This window comes from Melospiza melodia, chromosome 24, assembly GCF_035770615.1.
Source record: "Melospiza melodia melodia isolate bMelMel2 chromosome 24, bMelMel2.pri, whole genome shotgun sequence".
Classification (NCBI taxonomy): Eukaryota; Metazoa; Chordata; class Aves; order Passeriformes; family Passerellidae; genus Melospiza; species Melospiza melodia.
Window position 1 is genome coordinate 4,453,215 of NC_086217.1, and position 16,206 is coordinate 4,469,420.

General features: G+C 44.2%; 1 protein-coding gene across 1 annotated transcript in view; it reads left to right on the plus strand.

Annotated features, from left to right (window-relative positions):
• SEC14L1 (SEC14 like lipid binding 1) overlaps positions 1–15,666 on the plus strand; it is a 44,896-nt gene extending 29,230 nt beyond the window's left edge. The window contains exons 6-16 of the mRNA XM_063176041.1: positions 215–449; positions 1,110–1,219; positions 1,931–2,120; positions 5,089–5,177; positions 6,712–6,782; positions 8,288–8,459; positions 8,781–8,915; positions 10,506–10,640; positions 11,115–11,366; positions 12,335–12,513; positions 12,980–15,666. Of these exons, the coding sequence (XP_063032111.1) occupies positions 215–449; positions 1,110–1,219; positions 1,931–2,120; positions 5,089–5,177; positions 6,712–6,782; positions 8,288–8,459; positions 8,781–8,915; positions 10,506–10,640; positions 11,115–11,366; positions 12,335–12,513; positions 12,980–13,085 (1,674 nt within the window). The 3' untranslated portion in view covers positions 13,086–15,666. The remainder of the gene's footprint in view (positions 1–214; positions 450–1,109; positions 1,220–1,930; positions 2,121–5,088; positions 5,178–6,711; positions 6,783–8,287; positions 8,460–8,780; positions 8,916–10,505; positions 10,641–11,114; positions 11,367–12,334; positions 12,514–12,979) is intronic.
• Positions 15,667–16,206: the final 540 nt, after the last annotated feature.

The following is a 16,206-nucleotide window of genomic DNA, read 5'->3' on the forward strand; positions in this document are numbered from 1 at the left end:
CAAGTTACCAGAAGACAATGAGGCTGCTGCTGAGTAACAGGCTGCTCTGCTCAGAAACCTGGGCTGCTGTGCTAAGGGCCTGGGGCACTGTGTCTGTGTAGGGCTGTTCCAAGTGAAATCTTCAGAGATCTGATCACTTAATTTTCATCCCAATCCTTTCTGTGTCTAAATGTGTGGGTTTTTCAGCAGCTGAAGTAAATTTTCTTTTTTGAAGGGAAAAGAAATAATAGAGTACTACCTGAAGCAGCTGGAGGAAGAAGGAATAACCTTTGTCCCTCGCTGGACTCCTCCTGTTGCATGTAAATCAGAGAGCAGCACATCTCACCCAAGGAGACCAGTGTCACCTGCCATTAACATCCCAGAGTCTGCCACAAAGGAGGGCTTGAGCAGCAAGGAGATCCTCAACACCTCCAGCAGCCCCTCGGAGCCCACTGCAGGAACACCTGATGGTATGGGGGTCTGATGTGTTCTACTGGGAAGCTTTGGGCTGGAGAGGCCCTCAGCACTGGGCACTTCTGGGCAGCTGAGGAGCTCCACATTGCTCCTGTGTTGGGGACATGCAGTGTTCAAGGGTGGGCTCACCCAGCAGTGACACCTGGCAGGGCTCAGGCAGCTGTTACAGGCTGAGCTTGTGAGTAGAGATCAGGTGTGAGCAGAAAAACTCTTCTTGCAATGAGCATTCTGCTCTTATCCTGAAATTCAGAGATGGGTATAATTATAGGAATGATTGGGAGGAAACAGCTGAAACTTGCCTAGATAGTCTTCTGGGAATATGGGAAAATTCTTGCACTGGGAGATCAAAACTTCTCTAAGTATTTCTAGAAGCAGCAATCCCAGTGGTGCTGTGAATTGATGAATCTGAGTAGACTGGCAAAATTCTTTTAACAAATGCCTGCTTTTGCTCCTTCCTTAGCTGCAGAAGGAGAATTTTATATTCTTGTTGAGGATGACTGTGTTTGTTGCCTTACTCATCTTTTCATTGATTCAAAGGAACCTTATTCAGTTCTGACTGTGCCCAACACAGCAGCCACTTTGAGACAGCAGCAAATCAGACCACGTGGTGCTTGGTCAGGTCAGGATCTCTGTGATCACCTGTAATCTCTTTTCAGATAAGCTGGATGCAGACTACATCAAGAGGTACCTGGGGGACCTGACCCCCATGCAGGAGAGCTGCCTCATCCGCCTGCGGCAGTGGCTGCAGGAGACACACAAAGGCAAGGTGAGCTCCTGGGGTGTCCCCTGGCTCAGAGAGAGTCACACACAAACTGGGCCTGAGGAAATGCCCTGCCACACCCCCTGGGGCTAACCCTTTCTGCTAAGTGGCTCTCCATGATCAAAACCTAAATAGGAGTTCATTGTGACAGTCCAGCTGACTTTGGAGCTGTGGTGCTTCAATAATTCGCTTGAAAAACTCTCAGACTGTCAGTTTAACTGCCACAGGGGAATGACATCAGTTTTATAAGTCTTCCTGGTATCTGCAATGACCTTATTTTTATATTTGTTTGTTTTGGCCAGACATCATAGTCTTAAATACTGATTGGTAGGAGTAGAGCACTGATAGCAAGGCTGGGGTTTTTACAGTGCCTTGTGATTTGCATGTGTGTCTCAGCTTCCTCTAACTTAACAATAAAACACAGTGTGTGTTCTGTCCTGATTTATTTAAATTGGACTGGCTTGGTATGGTCATGCAGGTGGAAATGATTACATTAGAGTTCATGAAATTTTTATATCCCTTATGAAGGTAGCTGCAGTGCCTGACAGGGCTCATGATTTTGTTTCAAACAAAGGCTGATTTTCTTGACTAACTCCCAGTGTTACACACCATCCTCATGCATTGGTGCAGGGCTGCATATTTTTCAGCTTCTATTGTTTGGCTTTCTGTTCTTGTTTCATACCTTGAATACAAAATTTGGTTTGGTTTTGTTCATAGATCCCCAAGGATGAGCACATTTTAAGATTCTTGCGTGCCAGGGACTTCAACATCGACAAAGCAAGAGAGATCCTTTGCCAGTCACTGACGTGGCGTAAGCAGCACCAGGTGGATTATATTCTGGACACCTGGAATCCTCCCCAGGTGCTCCAGGATTACTATGCAGGAGGCTGGCATCACCATGACAAAGGTATGGTTTCAGTACAAAACGTGTATTGAACAACCTTTTTGCATTTTGAATCAAAGGTGATAGTTGTTGTCCCTCTGTTAACTAGAGGTGGCCGGTTAGAACTTCTAGAGACATTTAAATTGATAGAATGTTTTGAGTTGAAAGGGAATTTAAAATAATCTTGTTCCATCTCACTCCATGGACAGGGGCACCTTCCACTAGACCAGGTTGCTCAGAGCCCTGTCCAACCTGGCCTTGAACATTTCAGGGGCATCCACAGCTTCTTTGGGCAGCCTGTTCTGGTGCCTTGTCAGCCCTAAGGGGCTGGAGGCAGAGCCCTGGATCAGAGTCTTTCTGACTAATACTGACATACTTATGCTTTGCCAGGAGCTTAAAAAAAGTGATTAATTGCACTTCTCTAGTGCTCTGAGATACTTAGAAGGGTGTTAGGCAAATGCTGAGTGTGCTCTTTCAGTGATTAAAAGGTGTTTGTAAATAAGTATATCTTTGTAATCAATTTATTTCTGATGTTGAATAAGTCTGCTGATGGCATAAATGAATATTTATTTGATATTACAATCAGCTTAATGATGAGAAGTGGAGTGTTGCAAAAACATCAAATAGAGCAGGTTTGTTTAAGAAGAGAAGCAGCTTTGGCTGAATTCCCTTTGTGCTGTGAGCCACAGCCTGCCACACTCCCCTGTCCCTCTGTTTTATCGTGCACTGATCTCGTTGCTAATACATACATAGAAATGAAACACGTTGGAATTTGTGCCTTGAGGCAAGCTGGGCTCTTCAGATAAGGAAATGATCTCTTACTGTGAGCGATCTGGGCTCTGATTGAGTCTTTTCCCACCAGGCACCATTGTTTCTGCTCAGCTCTTCCTTTTCCAAGCAGCATGTGAAACAGGGCAGGATGCTGTCAGCAGTGGTGGCCAGGAGACAGGGAGGACACAGCAGAAATTTAATCACAGAGCTTGAATGGCTCTTCCCTGCTGCTCTGGGTTTGACAGACCTCAAACTGAGAAAATGGAAAATGAGAATGTGCTTGTAAAGATTGTAGGGAAAAAGACCTGTTAATAAGTTCTCCCTTTCAGCCCGTTCCTTGTCTGTGCTTTGCAAAGAGTTCCTCTGTCAATGGCACACAACTGGGTCCTGCCAGTGAGCAGAAAGGTGCAGAATGCATCAAAGCCTTGTTTAATGTTCTTCTGAGAAGTTCTGCAGTCTTGTGGTGAACTTCATGCCCCCTCCCTTCCCCTGCAGTTCCTTTGATCTCTCTTGCAGCATGCCCACAAGTAAAGCATGGCTTTGTCAATAATGGAAACACCATTTCAGAACTGAGCAGTTCTCTATAATTTAAAACTTTACAGTGGTAGGTTCTTTTTTTAAACTCTCTTTTTTATATTGCTCCTTTCCTCCTACATATGTTAAATGTGCCAAACTTAAGCTGGCTGAATGCTGTGTGACTTTTAGGGCTACAGCAAGGGCAGCAGTGATAATGAAGCATGTTGTTTAGAATGAACTATCAGTGCTAAAGAAAGAAGTTATTATTTTGGCTTGCAATTAGCACAGATTTCTATACATCTGAATGGCTCTTATTTTGACAGGAATGCTTCAATCTAATGTCTTTTTAAAGCCACAAAGCTCTAATGGAATATAAATTGTACAGTGATAACAGAGCACTGTCAGCTGAGAGTCTCCTTCATGTGTCATTTGGATGGACCAGGGTTACTGAGCTGTTGGTTTGGGTTTGGAGAAATCTGTGTCTGGGAGGGAGACCTGCCATGAAGCTTAATAGCAGTTTTTGTTTAGTGTTTCAAAAGCTAAACAGTACATTCCAAGATAAGTGTGTGCCCATGTTAAAATAACATTTTCTTCTTGTCCACCTGATAAAACATAAAACACTGTGAACTTTCATGGGGGCAGTGTCTTTGTCAAGTAAATAACTGGCCTTGACTCTGCAGTTTTGGTTGTTTGTTGGTTTTCTTAATAGTATGTTTTTTGCAGTTTCTCCCCTTGTGTCCCAAAGGTAATTTGATAATTTGATAACCTCTCTTGCAGCTGTTGGAGGGAAGTGAAGCTGCACAGACAACAAGACTTGAGGGAGATTTTTATGTAGAAAGCTTCCTCTTTTTCTTCTTTTTATGTTGTATGCTAACATATTCCCTTTTATAAGCTGGTGATTGTTTAGCCTGTGTATTAAAATAGATGAAGAAAAGCCTAACAAGTGCATCACAACTTTAGAGGGAGGCTGGGAGCTGTTTTCTACAACTAAGAGCCAAAAAAGCAAACTTTGATTATCAATTTCAGCCAACACAGTAATTCACCTTGATGCCTGAGTATGCTGCCAGTGTCAGGCTGACTGTGGATGGGCAGGGCTCTAATGCAGAAGGTCCAGCAGAAGCAGAGTCTGTTCTCACCAGGCTAACCTGCATTAGCAGGGCTGTGTGCCAGTTCTGCACAGCGTGCAGGGGCAGAGCTGAGTGTGGCTCCATCCAGCAGGCTCTGCAGAGGGCAGGCTCTGGGTTAACCCTTGGTTTCTTTGATTCCCAGATGTCAGGATGGCTATTTCTCCAGAGCACTGGAGAGTTAAAAAATCACATGTGATAAAAGCCTTGGAGCCTTCCTTGCAGCTCTGCAGTCACAGGAAAGCTTCAGTTCATTGGTGTACCTGAGCTGTCCTGGAAGCTAAGAATAGTCTGTGTCATTAATTGTGTATACCAAGGTCTGGAGTGAACTGATGCACTCCAAGTCCTTTGAACTTTCCATGAAGGTCAGGGAGCTATTTCTCAATCAGGATATGATCATTTTGTAGCTCATTTACAGATAATCTGTTGGTGTGGCTTCACTGAGTGATGTTTATGTTGCCGGCTGCTCTTGATTCTTCCTCCTACAGGGGAGGTTTAACTGTTATGGTTTGTTTCCGTCTGAATTTTTTAGAAGAGCTCTCTCAAATGTCTCCTGCTGTGTTTTTTGTGTCTCTGTGCAGACGGGCGCCCTCTGTACGTGCTGAGGCTGGGCCAGATGGACACCAAGGGCCTGGTGCGAGCGCTGGGGGAGGAGGCCCTGCTGCGCTACGTGAGTGTTCCCAAAGCAGCAGCACAGGATTGCAGCCAGAAACCCCATGGGAACAATGCCAATGGCTTGGGTGGAAAATTTTAAATGTTTCATAGTAATAAAATGGTTAGAAAAATAGTAGTACAACTAGAGTAATAATAATTTGGACAGTTTGGATTAGGACAATATGAGACAATAGAAACAAAGAGTTATGGATGTCTGGGTACCTTTTTCTGGGCAAAATAAGCCCGAAAAAGGACCCACGTTAACAAAGGATTAACCCTTAAAAACAATAACCTGTTGCATATTCATACACCTCATACATGATGCATAAATTCCATTCAAATACAGGATTCTCTCTGGTCAGTGTCAACTTCTTCCTCTTAATCCTGATGGCATCATCCTGCCCGAGCAAGGCAGGAAGAAGTTCAGAAGTTCCTTTCTCCTGATAATGGAGCAATAAATTCAATTTCTCTGAAAGATTCAGGTGTCCTGTGACTGCTATCTCAGTATGAGTCCTTTCTTTAGAAAAAAAGTATCCTACATGGCATAGTTTCTATTTTAACATTTTGTTATAATCTAAAACTATATTTAACACACTACTTAAGGGAATAAAACAGCATTACTTTCTAACACAACACATAGAATATTCATTTTAATATTTGTGAAAAGCCAATCATAAAATACACATTTGTCACACCCCAGGTGTTCTCATAATGCTTCTCTTGGGGCTGTTTCTCTTCTGCTCCCTTCTGCTGCAGAGCAGTGCAGCCCAACTCCCAAATCTATTTGTGGGGGAGATTTTCCAGGCACTGGGCATTGGTGCAGGCTGCCAAAAAATCAGGCCATGACAGTGTCAGCCATCAGTTTTTGGTTGGAATACCTCTGAAAGCCCCTGGTAGCTGTTCCTGATGTGTTCTGCAGGCTGATGGAAAGGTGGAGTTCCTGGCAGCTCCTGTGGTTACTGATGGGGATTTGCACAGATTCTTCTGCACTTGTGCAGGGTTTCAGACTGCAGTCTCTGCTCTTGTACAGAAGGGAAAATGCCACACTCAGCAATTTGTCCAGTCTGTACTCCAGGGATAAGAATCATTTATTTTTAAAGAGAAAGTGCTTGCCTGTACTTCTGCCTTCTTCTCTAAAGTCATCACTCAGACTCTTACTGTGGTTCTGCTCAGCTTCCAAGCAGAAAGCTGGCAGAATTCCAGGTTTGCACTGACTTCTTTTGACTCCTAATAATGACAGGAGTAGCCATAGTGACTGTTAAAAACAGGGAGTGGGTTTTATTTTTCTCTCCTAGTAGCGTTTCCAAGCAGACACTAACTTTTGTTTGCTTGCCCTAGTTGTGTTTCAAGGTTACTTTCTGTGATTTCAAAAGGGGCTTTAATTTCTGAACAATTAAGGGCATTTGTAGTGATTTTAATGAATTCTTTGGCAGGGGGGCAAGTTTATGCTGGTTTGATCTTGTTTCAATTAATCTTTGGATATAAACATATTTTCTTTATCCTACTGAATTTGAGACTGTCTTTTCTAAACCCCACTCTTTTTTGTGCAGGTTCTTTCAATAAATGAAGAAGGGCTGAGGAGATGTGAGGAGAATACAAAAGTATTTGGCAGGCCAATAAGGTAAAGTCTGCTCTGTGGGAAGGAGCTGCTTTCCTGGGATGTGGGGGGAATGTCAGGCAGTGGAACAAGCAGAGGGTAGGCTGTGTCTCACATGCAGGTACAATCATATGGTTAATTAAGAGCCTCCCCAGTTAGTGGGCCTGGAGGGAATGTGCCTGGGGAAGCCTGAGGGACACACATCACCTGCCCAGCAGCCTTGGCCTTGTGCTCATCATGGTTCTGTTGGGGCTGTTTCTCTTCTGCTCCCTTCTACTGCACAGCAGTGCAGCCTAACTCCCAAACCTGTCTGTTCTGTGGGGGAGATTTTCCAGGCACTGGGCATTGGTGCAGGCTGCCAGAAAATCAGGCCATGATGGTGTCATGTAACAGTTCCAGTAGTTTAAGGTGTGGCTTCCATGTCACTTGTTCATCCATGACTCCAAGGCTCAGTACACAGTTCTGCTTTGCATTCTCCATTTATTATGTGTGGCTACTCAGCTGTTGATTCAAGGTGAGGTCATGAGGCTCCTGTAAAACCTGGGATCTGGTTTTCCAGGTTTTGGCCTGACTTCATGTGAAGTTCAGTCAAAAGTGGTTTTCTAGCCCATCTTGAAGTCATTGTAGGGGTCACTTGTGAAAGTGGTAACTGCAAAATGGATTTAAGGGCATGGAATGAAGGCAGGACCAGCCCTGAAGAGATGCCACGTTTCTTGAACTCTCTCCAGTTTCCTTCTCCTAATCTGCAAGGTCCAGGCTGTGGGGTGTGCCTGCTTATCATTTCCTTGTCACAGACCTTGCTGCCCCAGCTCCCCAAGGGAGCTCAGATCCAAGGGAGAGCTCTCACGTGTTTAACAGCTGAATGGTGCTGCCTCCTGCATCTTCATTTGTAGCCATAATCCTAAAGGGCTGTGTATTAAACATTTAAAGTGAAACAAAGAAGGGTTTGGTGTTTCATAGGAGCCTTATGCATAATGTAATGTCTGCTGGCTGGTGCAGCACAGCTGTAAATCTTGAATTCCTGCCCAGGGCAAGACCTGAACTTGGAAAGAAACTGAAACACATGCTGCAGCTCAGTGGTTAGTATTAAGAACATATCTCTTCCTATAGAAAAAGCTTCCTTCCCTGAGATCTGACAACAGAATTAGCTTTGACATGTATTTGCACTGTTGTGGAGTAGAAAATCTGCTCTGAGAATGTCAAATTGCTTCAGAGCAGCATTGTGGCCACTTAAATGATCTCCCAGTAAAAGCAATGGTTTAATCTCTGGGCTGACTGTTGACAGGATCCTTTTTTGGCTTTATATGAACTGAACTTTTATCTGGAATCTAAAATGTCTGTAGGAGAGTGTGCAGAGTGATCACTGCACACCCCTTAAACTCCAGTGCCTACAGGCAGCACAAATGAGGTAAAACAGAATAAAGCAAAACATGCAGAGGGTCCCCACATTTCAGTGTGTTGGGCACTTGCATAAGCAACGAGAATTTTGATGTTATTGAGATTTTTCTTTTTATCTCTCTCAAATTCAGCTCTTGGACCTGCCTGGTAGATCTGGAAGGTTTGAACATGAGGCATTTATGGAGACCTGGTGTCAAGGCCCTTCTGAGAATCATTGAGGTGGTTGAAGCCAATTACCCCGAGACCTTGGGTCGTCTGCTTATCCTAAGAGCACCTCGAGTATTCCCAGTTCTCTGGACACTGGTATGTGTGTAATCCAAGGTGTTCCTCAGCTCTCTGAGTTTGTAAAAGCACTTCAGAGATCAGGCTGCATGTGCAGCAAATATTCCCTTTTGGAAACATGTCCTTTATATAGAATTCCTGGAGTGGATTAAAAACCATCACCTAAGAAGCTGATTACACAGTTGGTTAATTTGGCTTGTTTGTGCTGAGGACTTTGCATAACCAGGATGGTAATGCTCAGTGTGATCAAAACTGATTCCTTCAAAATTGACTTGGAAACAATGTAAATTGTCTTGAGAAAAACATGAGGGCCTGATCTGTTCTGTTTTTCTTTCTTTGTAGGTTAGTCCATTCATTGATGACAACACCAGAAAGAAATTCCTTATTTATGCTGGAAATGACTACCAGGGTCCTGGAGGACTGCTGGATTACATAGATAAAGAAATTATCCCTGATTTCCTCGGTGGAGAGTGCATGGTATGGATATAAACTATTGCATATAGCAACTTACTTGTGTTTTTTTTTTTTTTTTTAATTATTATTTTTCCTCTAAGCAAAGAAGTCTTTAAATACAGAATGGTTGTTGGTGCAGTTTAGAGGTGGGGGTTATGGTGTAGGATTCCAGGCTCAGTGCTGTTTTCTGGATCCCCTTTAAAAAGAACAGTACAGTGCTTCTCTTGGATGAGTATCTTGATCAAATACCTTATCAAAACAGCCAAGCACAGCTAAAAGCCACAGTCTGTTCCCTGGAAAGTTCAGGCAAACATGGTAGCAGAGCTCAGAGCAAGAGCTGTCACCACCAGCTGATCCAGAGAGTCTGTGTCACCTAAAAATCTGATCCCGTAAGGAGCCCAAGGAACATGAGCCACATCTGCTAAGAGGGCTCAGCAAACAGCCCAGTCTCTCCACACAGAGTGTGCAGTTAGCCCCAGCAAACCAGAAAAGTGGTTTTACTGCAGGATACTGTAATTTCTCAGGCATGTGACAATGCTGCTGTTTCCTGCCTGGACCTTGGGTATCAGCTGGACCTGGCATTTAACATCTCACTGATAATGTAAGGTTTGTTTCACATGTAATGCTTTTGACTACACAGGCTGGGTGTGTTCTCAGCCCCTGTACACTCTCTAGATTAATTTCTGTACCATTCTTGAAAATTCAGCTGTGTCAGTTCCAATAGAGTCTCAAATGATAATGAAGTACAGTTGGATGTGTTGGAGTGGAGCATATGTTTATCTCCAGTGGGCTGGTTTTTGTTGCAGCAGTAGCTTTCAGTGTTATCTAATTTGGAGCTTAAAGCTGGCAAAATCCACGGTTTATGTAAGCAAAAGTGAATGTTACCAGAAAGCAAATTGCTACAATACTTCCTGCTAGTACAGGCAGTCTCTCCCTTCTTCTTTATTTCTGAGTATTTGAACAAAAATGACTTCTCTGAGATCTTTTCAATTCTCTGTTGTAATTCAATTACCAAACATTTCTACTTCCCCAGACACTTCTGTGGAACCTCCTGTCAACTTCATTGCTACTGGCTCCTTAAAACAGAAATTTGCTTAGGGAAGTTGTGTAACCACTTCCAGTTCTGAGCTGTCAGACAGCTGTAACTTCAAAACTGTTAATTTTCCTGGCTGCAGTATATTTTTACCTGCTTGGAAACTTTTTGTATCTGCCCACTCTCCATCCTTAAATTTAGCTACCACTGTTCTTTCAGGTTACTGTAGCTCTGTTTTTCAGACTTAGTCACTGTTGCCACTTCCCTCAGGATTCTGAAGTGCCTCCCATCTTTCTTCAGTGTAAGGTGGTGTAAATGATAATTACAGCCTTTACACAGTCCCTTTCTGGGTGCTGGCTGTTGTGTATGACAAGATCTGTTCCCCTGGTGTGCAGTTCTACCTCACCCAGATACTTTGATAAAGAATTACCAATATATCATGTACAAGCTGTAAAATTACTTTCAGACTGTTCCCTTTTCCAGAATATTGCTGAATGTTTGTTTCTGAAGCTGGAAGGCAGAGAACATGATGGGATGGTCACAGGAGATAATTTTTAATGAATTTTTTTTTTTTTTTTTAGTGTGAAGTACCAGAGGGTGGGCTGGTTCCCAAGTCCCTCTACCGGACAGCAGAAGAGTTGGAAAATGAAGACATCAAGCTTTGGACTGAAACAATCTACCAGTCTGCAAGTGTCTTCAAAGGAGCTCCACATGAGGTACAGCTCCAGCTGCCCTTTGCTTTCATTTTCATCTCAGCCCTCTGCTCTGAGCTCAGTCTCTTGGCCCGGGAATGTTTTATTGCTTGTTTATTTAGCTCCTGTGCTTCCACCTTCTGGAGCTGGTGCATGGTGATGCTTTAATAGCTGAAGTTTGTGATTGTTCCTCCTGTTATTTTGTTGCCATTTAGAGACTATCACTGGTTTTCATTCTGTTCAAAGCCATATTCTTCTAACCAAAGCAAACAAACTTCTCAGAAGCTGCTTGAAAGCTTCTGAAAGTAAGAAGAATAGGCACCCCCATCAGGGGGGAATTTGTATCTGCAATGTCTTTTTTTGACTATTAAAAAGCCTTTTTAAGAGTAGAAACTACACCCAGCAATAAAAAAAGCTCTGTTCTTTGTATTTTTTTCCTGTAGGAGTTTGTTTTTAGTGAGCAAATTGCTGTTGTCTAATGTGCCTTTCCTGCCTCAGGTTCTCATCCAGATCGTGGACGCCTCGTCGGTGATCACGTGGGATTTTGACGTGTGCAAGGGCGACATTGTTTTTAACATCTTCCATTCCAAAAGAGCCCCACAGCCTCCCAAGAAGGACTCCCTGGGAGCTCACAGCATTACATCTCCTGGTGGGAACAACGTCCAGTTGATAGACAAAGTCTGGCAGCTGGGGCGTGACTACAGCATGGTGGAGTCTCCCCTGATCTGCAAAGAAGGGGAGAGTGTGCAGGTGAGGCAGGCAGAGCCCTGTGGGGGCAGATGGAGCCCAAACTGCCTGTTCTTACTCACAGCACTGATGACTGAGTGCTGGTGACTCAGTGCTGGGCTTGCTTTTGGCCAGCATTTAGCTGCTGTTCCAGGCTGGGTGCTGCAGGGAGCAGGGATGGGATTTATGTAGGATCTGCTGGGAGGGGAAGTTGCTTCAGGTCTGCTAAGGACTGAGATGGATCAGTAAGGAACATGTGGAGGAACACCTAAAATGCACAGCCAGAAAGTAACAAAACATGCTTTGGGCTGTAATTCTGACAGTTATTTCCTGAAGCAAATATTCTGTGTTTGAGGAATATCACAGTGCCTGCCCTCAGTGATAAGAGAACGCTGGAAATCAAGGCTGAGCTTCTGTGTGTTTGCCCTTTCAGTGGCAGTGTAAGAGCTCCTGATGGCCAAAGCTCCTGAAGGATTTTTTATGCCATTTGCAACCTGTCCTTTAATTCCAGGTTTGATATAACATGCAGCATTTTTACAGTCACACACTGCCACTGCTGTTCCTGTTGATTTGAAATGAGTCAAACGAGCCTCTGGAAAAGCAGCTCCTGAAGTCACCAAGATGGAAATGTTAAACTGGAAATATGGGCAGCAACCTCTTAAACTGTGAGGCAGAAGCCTTGACTGCTCTTTTCACAGTCTCAAAGGACAGCTGTGAATGAAAATAAATTGAAAAATGGATATTGTTTTAAAGCAGAACTTGTCCTTTTAGCATATTAAATCCTAACCCCTCGACACTGTAGAACTGCTGGTGTTCCATCCCAGATTTGATAAGGATGTTGTGTGGGGGGAGTCTTCCAGCACTGCCAGTATTAGCATTGGGCAAAAATTCTGGGCATGTAGGCACTTTTTCTAAGCTTAGAAAAGCAAAGTCAAGCCTACAAATCTCTGTTAACCGAGTTAATTTTTGATTTTTGTGGTGTCTGCTTGCAGGGCTCCCATGTGACCAGGTGGCCTGGCTTCTACATTTTACAGTGGAAATTCCACAGCATGCCTGCCTGTGCTACAACCAACCTGCCTCGTGTGGATGATGTGCTGGCATCTCTACAGGTGTCCTCTCACAAATGTAAAGTCATGTACTATACAGAAGTGATAGGATCTGAAGATTTCAGGTATGTCTGGCCAAGGGCAGCCAATGTCAAAACTTCACTTAAATACAAGTAAATTGTATTTAAAAAGTTGCACTGATGGCAAGTAATTTATAAAAGGGATTAATTAGTTGTCTGGTGGCAATATCACTGGTCATTTGGCTCTGCTTTGAGAGTTTGCTAGGTTTGTCAGCTTGTCCTGTAGAAGGAAGTGCGATTCAAATTCCAGTTGTTGAATTTCATTTTCTGCCAGTGGATAAATTTGACTGAAATGAAATCTCTGTCTCTTTGAACAGCATCTGGTTTTTGAAAGAAGTGCAGTGTCCTCATTGCTTTATGTGGTAAGGCAGAAAAGCTTTTGAGTATCTGCACCAAAGCTGTTACCTGTTTTTTATTCAGTGTACAAACATAGTATAGATACAGAGCAGAAATCAAAATCTTTGTGTGTTCTGAAGCTTTAAACTGCTTTCTTCTTTTTTCCCTCCTGCAGGGGATCTATGACCAGCCTTGAATCAAGCCACAGTGGATTCTCCCAGCTCAGTGCTGCCACCACCTCCTCTAGCCAGTCCCATTCCAGCTCCATGATTTCCAGGTAGTGCCACAACAGCTGAAAAGCAAATGGATGTGATGGCTGGACCCTCGCCCATGGCAGCTGACTGCAATACAGCATATTCAACTGGCAATTGTGCAAAAAAATCCCTACCCCAAAAAGCCTTTTATAGATAGTAAAGTAGCTGTTTGAATTTTACACTTAGTGGTTTTGATCTTTGTTAGATCCAACAGCTTGTCTCTTAACTTTAACCCTTTTTCCTAAATCAGCCATAAATATTTTTGCAAGTGTGCTTGCACAAATCCTAACTCTGAACACAAGGGCTCTTACTGAAAAGGAAAAACAACCAGTGCATCAGTTAAGAATGATTTCTTTTTTTAACTGTGTAGATGTTAAAAAGGGAAAAAGAAAAACCCTACCAAAAATGCTCCGTAGTGCATTAGAGATCAACTGCAAGTCTCCTGTCAGGACATTTCTTTCCATCCTGAGAGATCCCCTGTGATATTCCAGTGCTGCAAACTGTTCTCCTGTTGCCACTAATGATGTCCAAGACAAAGAACAGCAGTTGCTGGATACTTGACTTTGTGAGTCCATTTTTTTCAAAGCATGCCCACAGAGCTGTGGCCAGGCTGTAACACTGAATATACTTTTTGTATGAGCACATTTCTGGGGAATTTGAGCTCTGGGTCTTGCTGGGTTAAAGCAATTTGTTCTTTCCTTGGATTTGTGCATGGAGCACTGTGGAGAGAGAGGTGGAGAGCAGGCTCTCCCTCACTGTGTCACTTTGGGCTCATCCAGAGCTGCTCTGAGCTTCTTTTCCCAGCCCTGTGCTGGAGCTTCACTCTGCTTCCTTAGTGCATTCCCAGCAAATGGATTTTACTGAGATTTTCTTCTTGGCAGGAATTTATGCAGAGCTTCAGCTTGCTGCTCAAAGCAGTCTGAAGGAGGTGTGGCTTCCATCCTTCCTGAGCACTTCTCCCTCCCTGGGACCTCCTGTCTTTCCCAGTGCCTGGCAGAAATAGAGCACCTCAGTTCTGGTCAGCCTTGCTGTGAGCAGGGAGCACAGGGATCTTCCCTCTGAGTGATACAGGAGAAGATATTTGAGGATTTTCTCCACCATTTTCACTACTGCCACTGCCAGAGGTGATCTGCCATTTGGGATTCTGTCTCTGTTGGCCAGGGATTTGGGATTCTGCCATTTGGGATTCTGTCCCTGTTCCAGGCCCAAGCTGGACCCTTGCTGAACTCTGTTCAGTTGTTCTTCCTTCTCCAGCCCTCTCTCTATGCACAGCAAAAGGCCCCAAAGACTGAACTGTCAGACACAGACCACACCTGGCAGTGGAGCAGAGAAGATTCTGGTCTGAAATGCAGCAGGATTTGCACAGTTAGACCCTTCTTGATCTTTCCTTACCCTTGCTAGAGCCAAAATGTCCCTGCAGGCACAAGGAGCTTCTGTGCTGGCTGCAGTCCCATCTGGGAAATGGGATAGGGTCTGGCTTGGGTAAGGGGTGGAGGAGCTTCAGGAGGTGTTGCACTTGGAAAGCAGAACTCACTCGGGATTCTGGATCCCTGCCTGAGGGATGCTGGTTCTGAACTCAGTGTGAAGCTTTTTTATGCCTGCAGAGCTCTGGAGAGGCAGGTGACAGACCCCTGACAGGAGCAGCTCTGCTGCAGCCCCGTTCTGGCTGTGGCACCAGAGCTGACAGGTATTTTAGCAACAGAGGTGCTCAGAGACCAACCTCCTTAAACTGAACCAAGTGGATCTGTTCTGGAGCTCTTTTAGGACTCAGAAGCTGAAGGTGGAGGTTTGGCTGTTACTTAGGGACTCAGGTCACTGCTTTGGTGTCACACAGCTCCCAGCCACTTGCACAGGCTGTGGCTCCAGGGCTGCTCCCAGGAGCTCTGCCCAAATTCCTGACCCCAGGAGCCAGGCTTGATAGCACAGGGAGAGCAGCTGGAGCACAGTGAGGTTCACCTGCTGACACTCATGACACTCACTCTTCCATTCACCAGGCTGTAAGGGCTGAAGATGGTCCCTTTCTCTCTCTCTCTTTCTCTCAGATGGCGATTTTGCTGACAACTCTAAAGAATCTGCTCCATTCAACACTCCACATCTTGTCCAGGTGTCTGCCTTTGTAGACCTTTTTGAGTTGCAGTCCCTTTTCAAGTCTGAAGAGCTATATTTTTGTTTTTCACTTGAGCTGGCTCAAAAGTGGCACTTTGGGTTTTTCCTGCTTTTGATCTTAACACATCATTTAGAGCTCAAAGCACATTACAGCACAAACAACCAGGGAGATAAAATTCCAGAAAAACAATAGTTAATCTTCCTGTAAGCAAAGTGCTGTGGCAATATGACTTGATCACTGCAGTCTAACTAAATTTCCCATACCCTGGTCTTTCTCTGTGTGATACTGCTCTTCCTTCTCTCAGCCAGTGACTCTTCTGTTGGCACCTTTCCTGTTATCAGTGTCCTTCACTTCCCTGTCCCTCCTCATGAACTGCATATCAAATTCTGTAAATGTTTTGTATACATAATACCTCATTCTTGGTAATAAAATACAGATAGTCTTTAAAAGATTTTTTTATTGTTATCAATAAATGTTAACTGTTTGGAAAAAAATTAAAAAGGAGTGAAGTGTCGTTATTTCATTCATCTGCTGCAAAGCTGCTGGGTTATTTTATGTGCTGGATTCAGGTCTGCCAGTGCTGGATGAAGGAGGGGCTCCTTGGCTGCCCCCACCCCTGCCACCTCAGGCAGGAGGCCCAGACAGTCACACTCAGGAAATTATGGTTTTTAATTAGTAGAAGTAGAATAAGCTTCAGCTATTTCAGAAAAATGAGCCAATAAACGTCAAACTGGGTTTTCTAATAGCTGGAGCAGAGGCTACAGCAGGTTTATGGTTGGTCTTTCAAATTTGATCCAAGCTGTGAAGTTTCTCTAAACGAGAATCTTTGACCATGGTCATGGAGGTCTGTCAGCAAGACCAGATGGCTGCCTGACCTACTAAAGGCTTCAGGATGTGGTCAATATTTCCATGCCAGCAATGGGAATGGACCAGCTCTCAGCTGCTCAAGGGTTTGCTGAGTGCAGCAGCCCTTGAGAAGGTGCTGTGTGAGGAGGTGGCTTTGCTGGTCAGCTGGAGATGAGGGGGAGCTGCCTTTGTGGC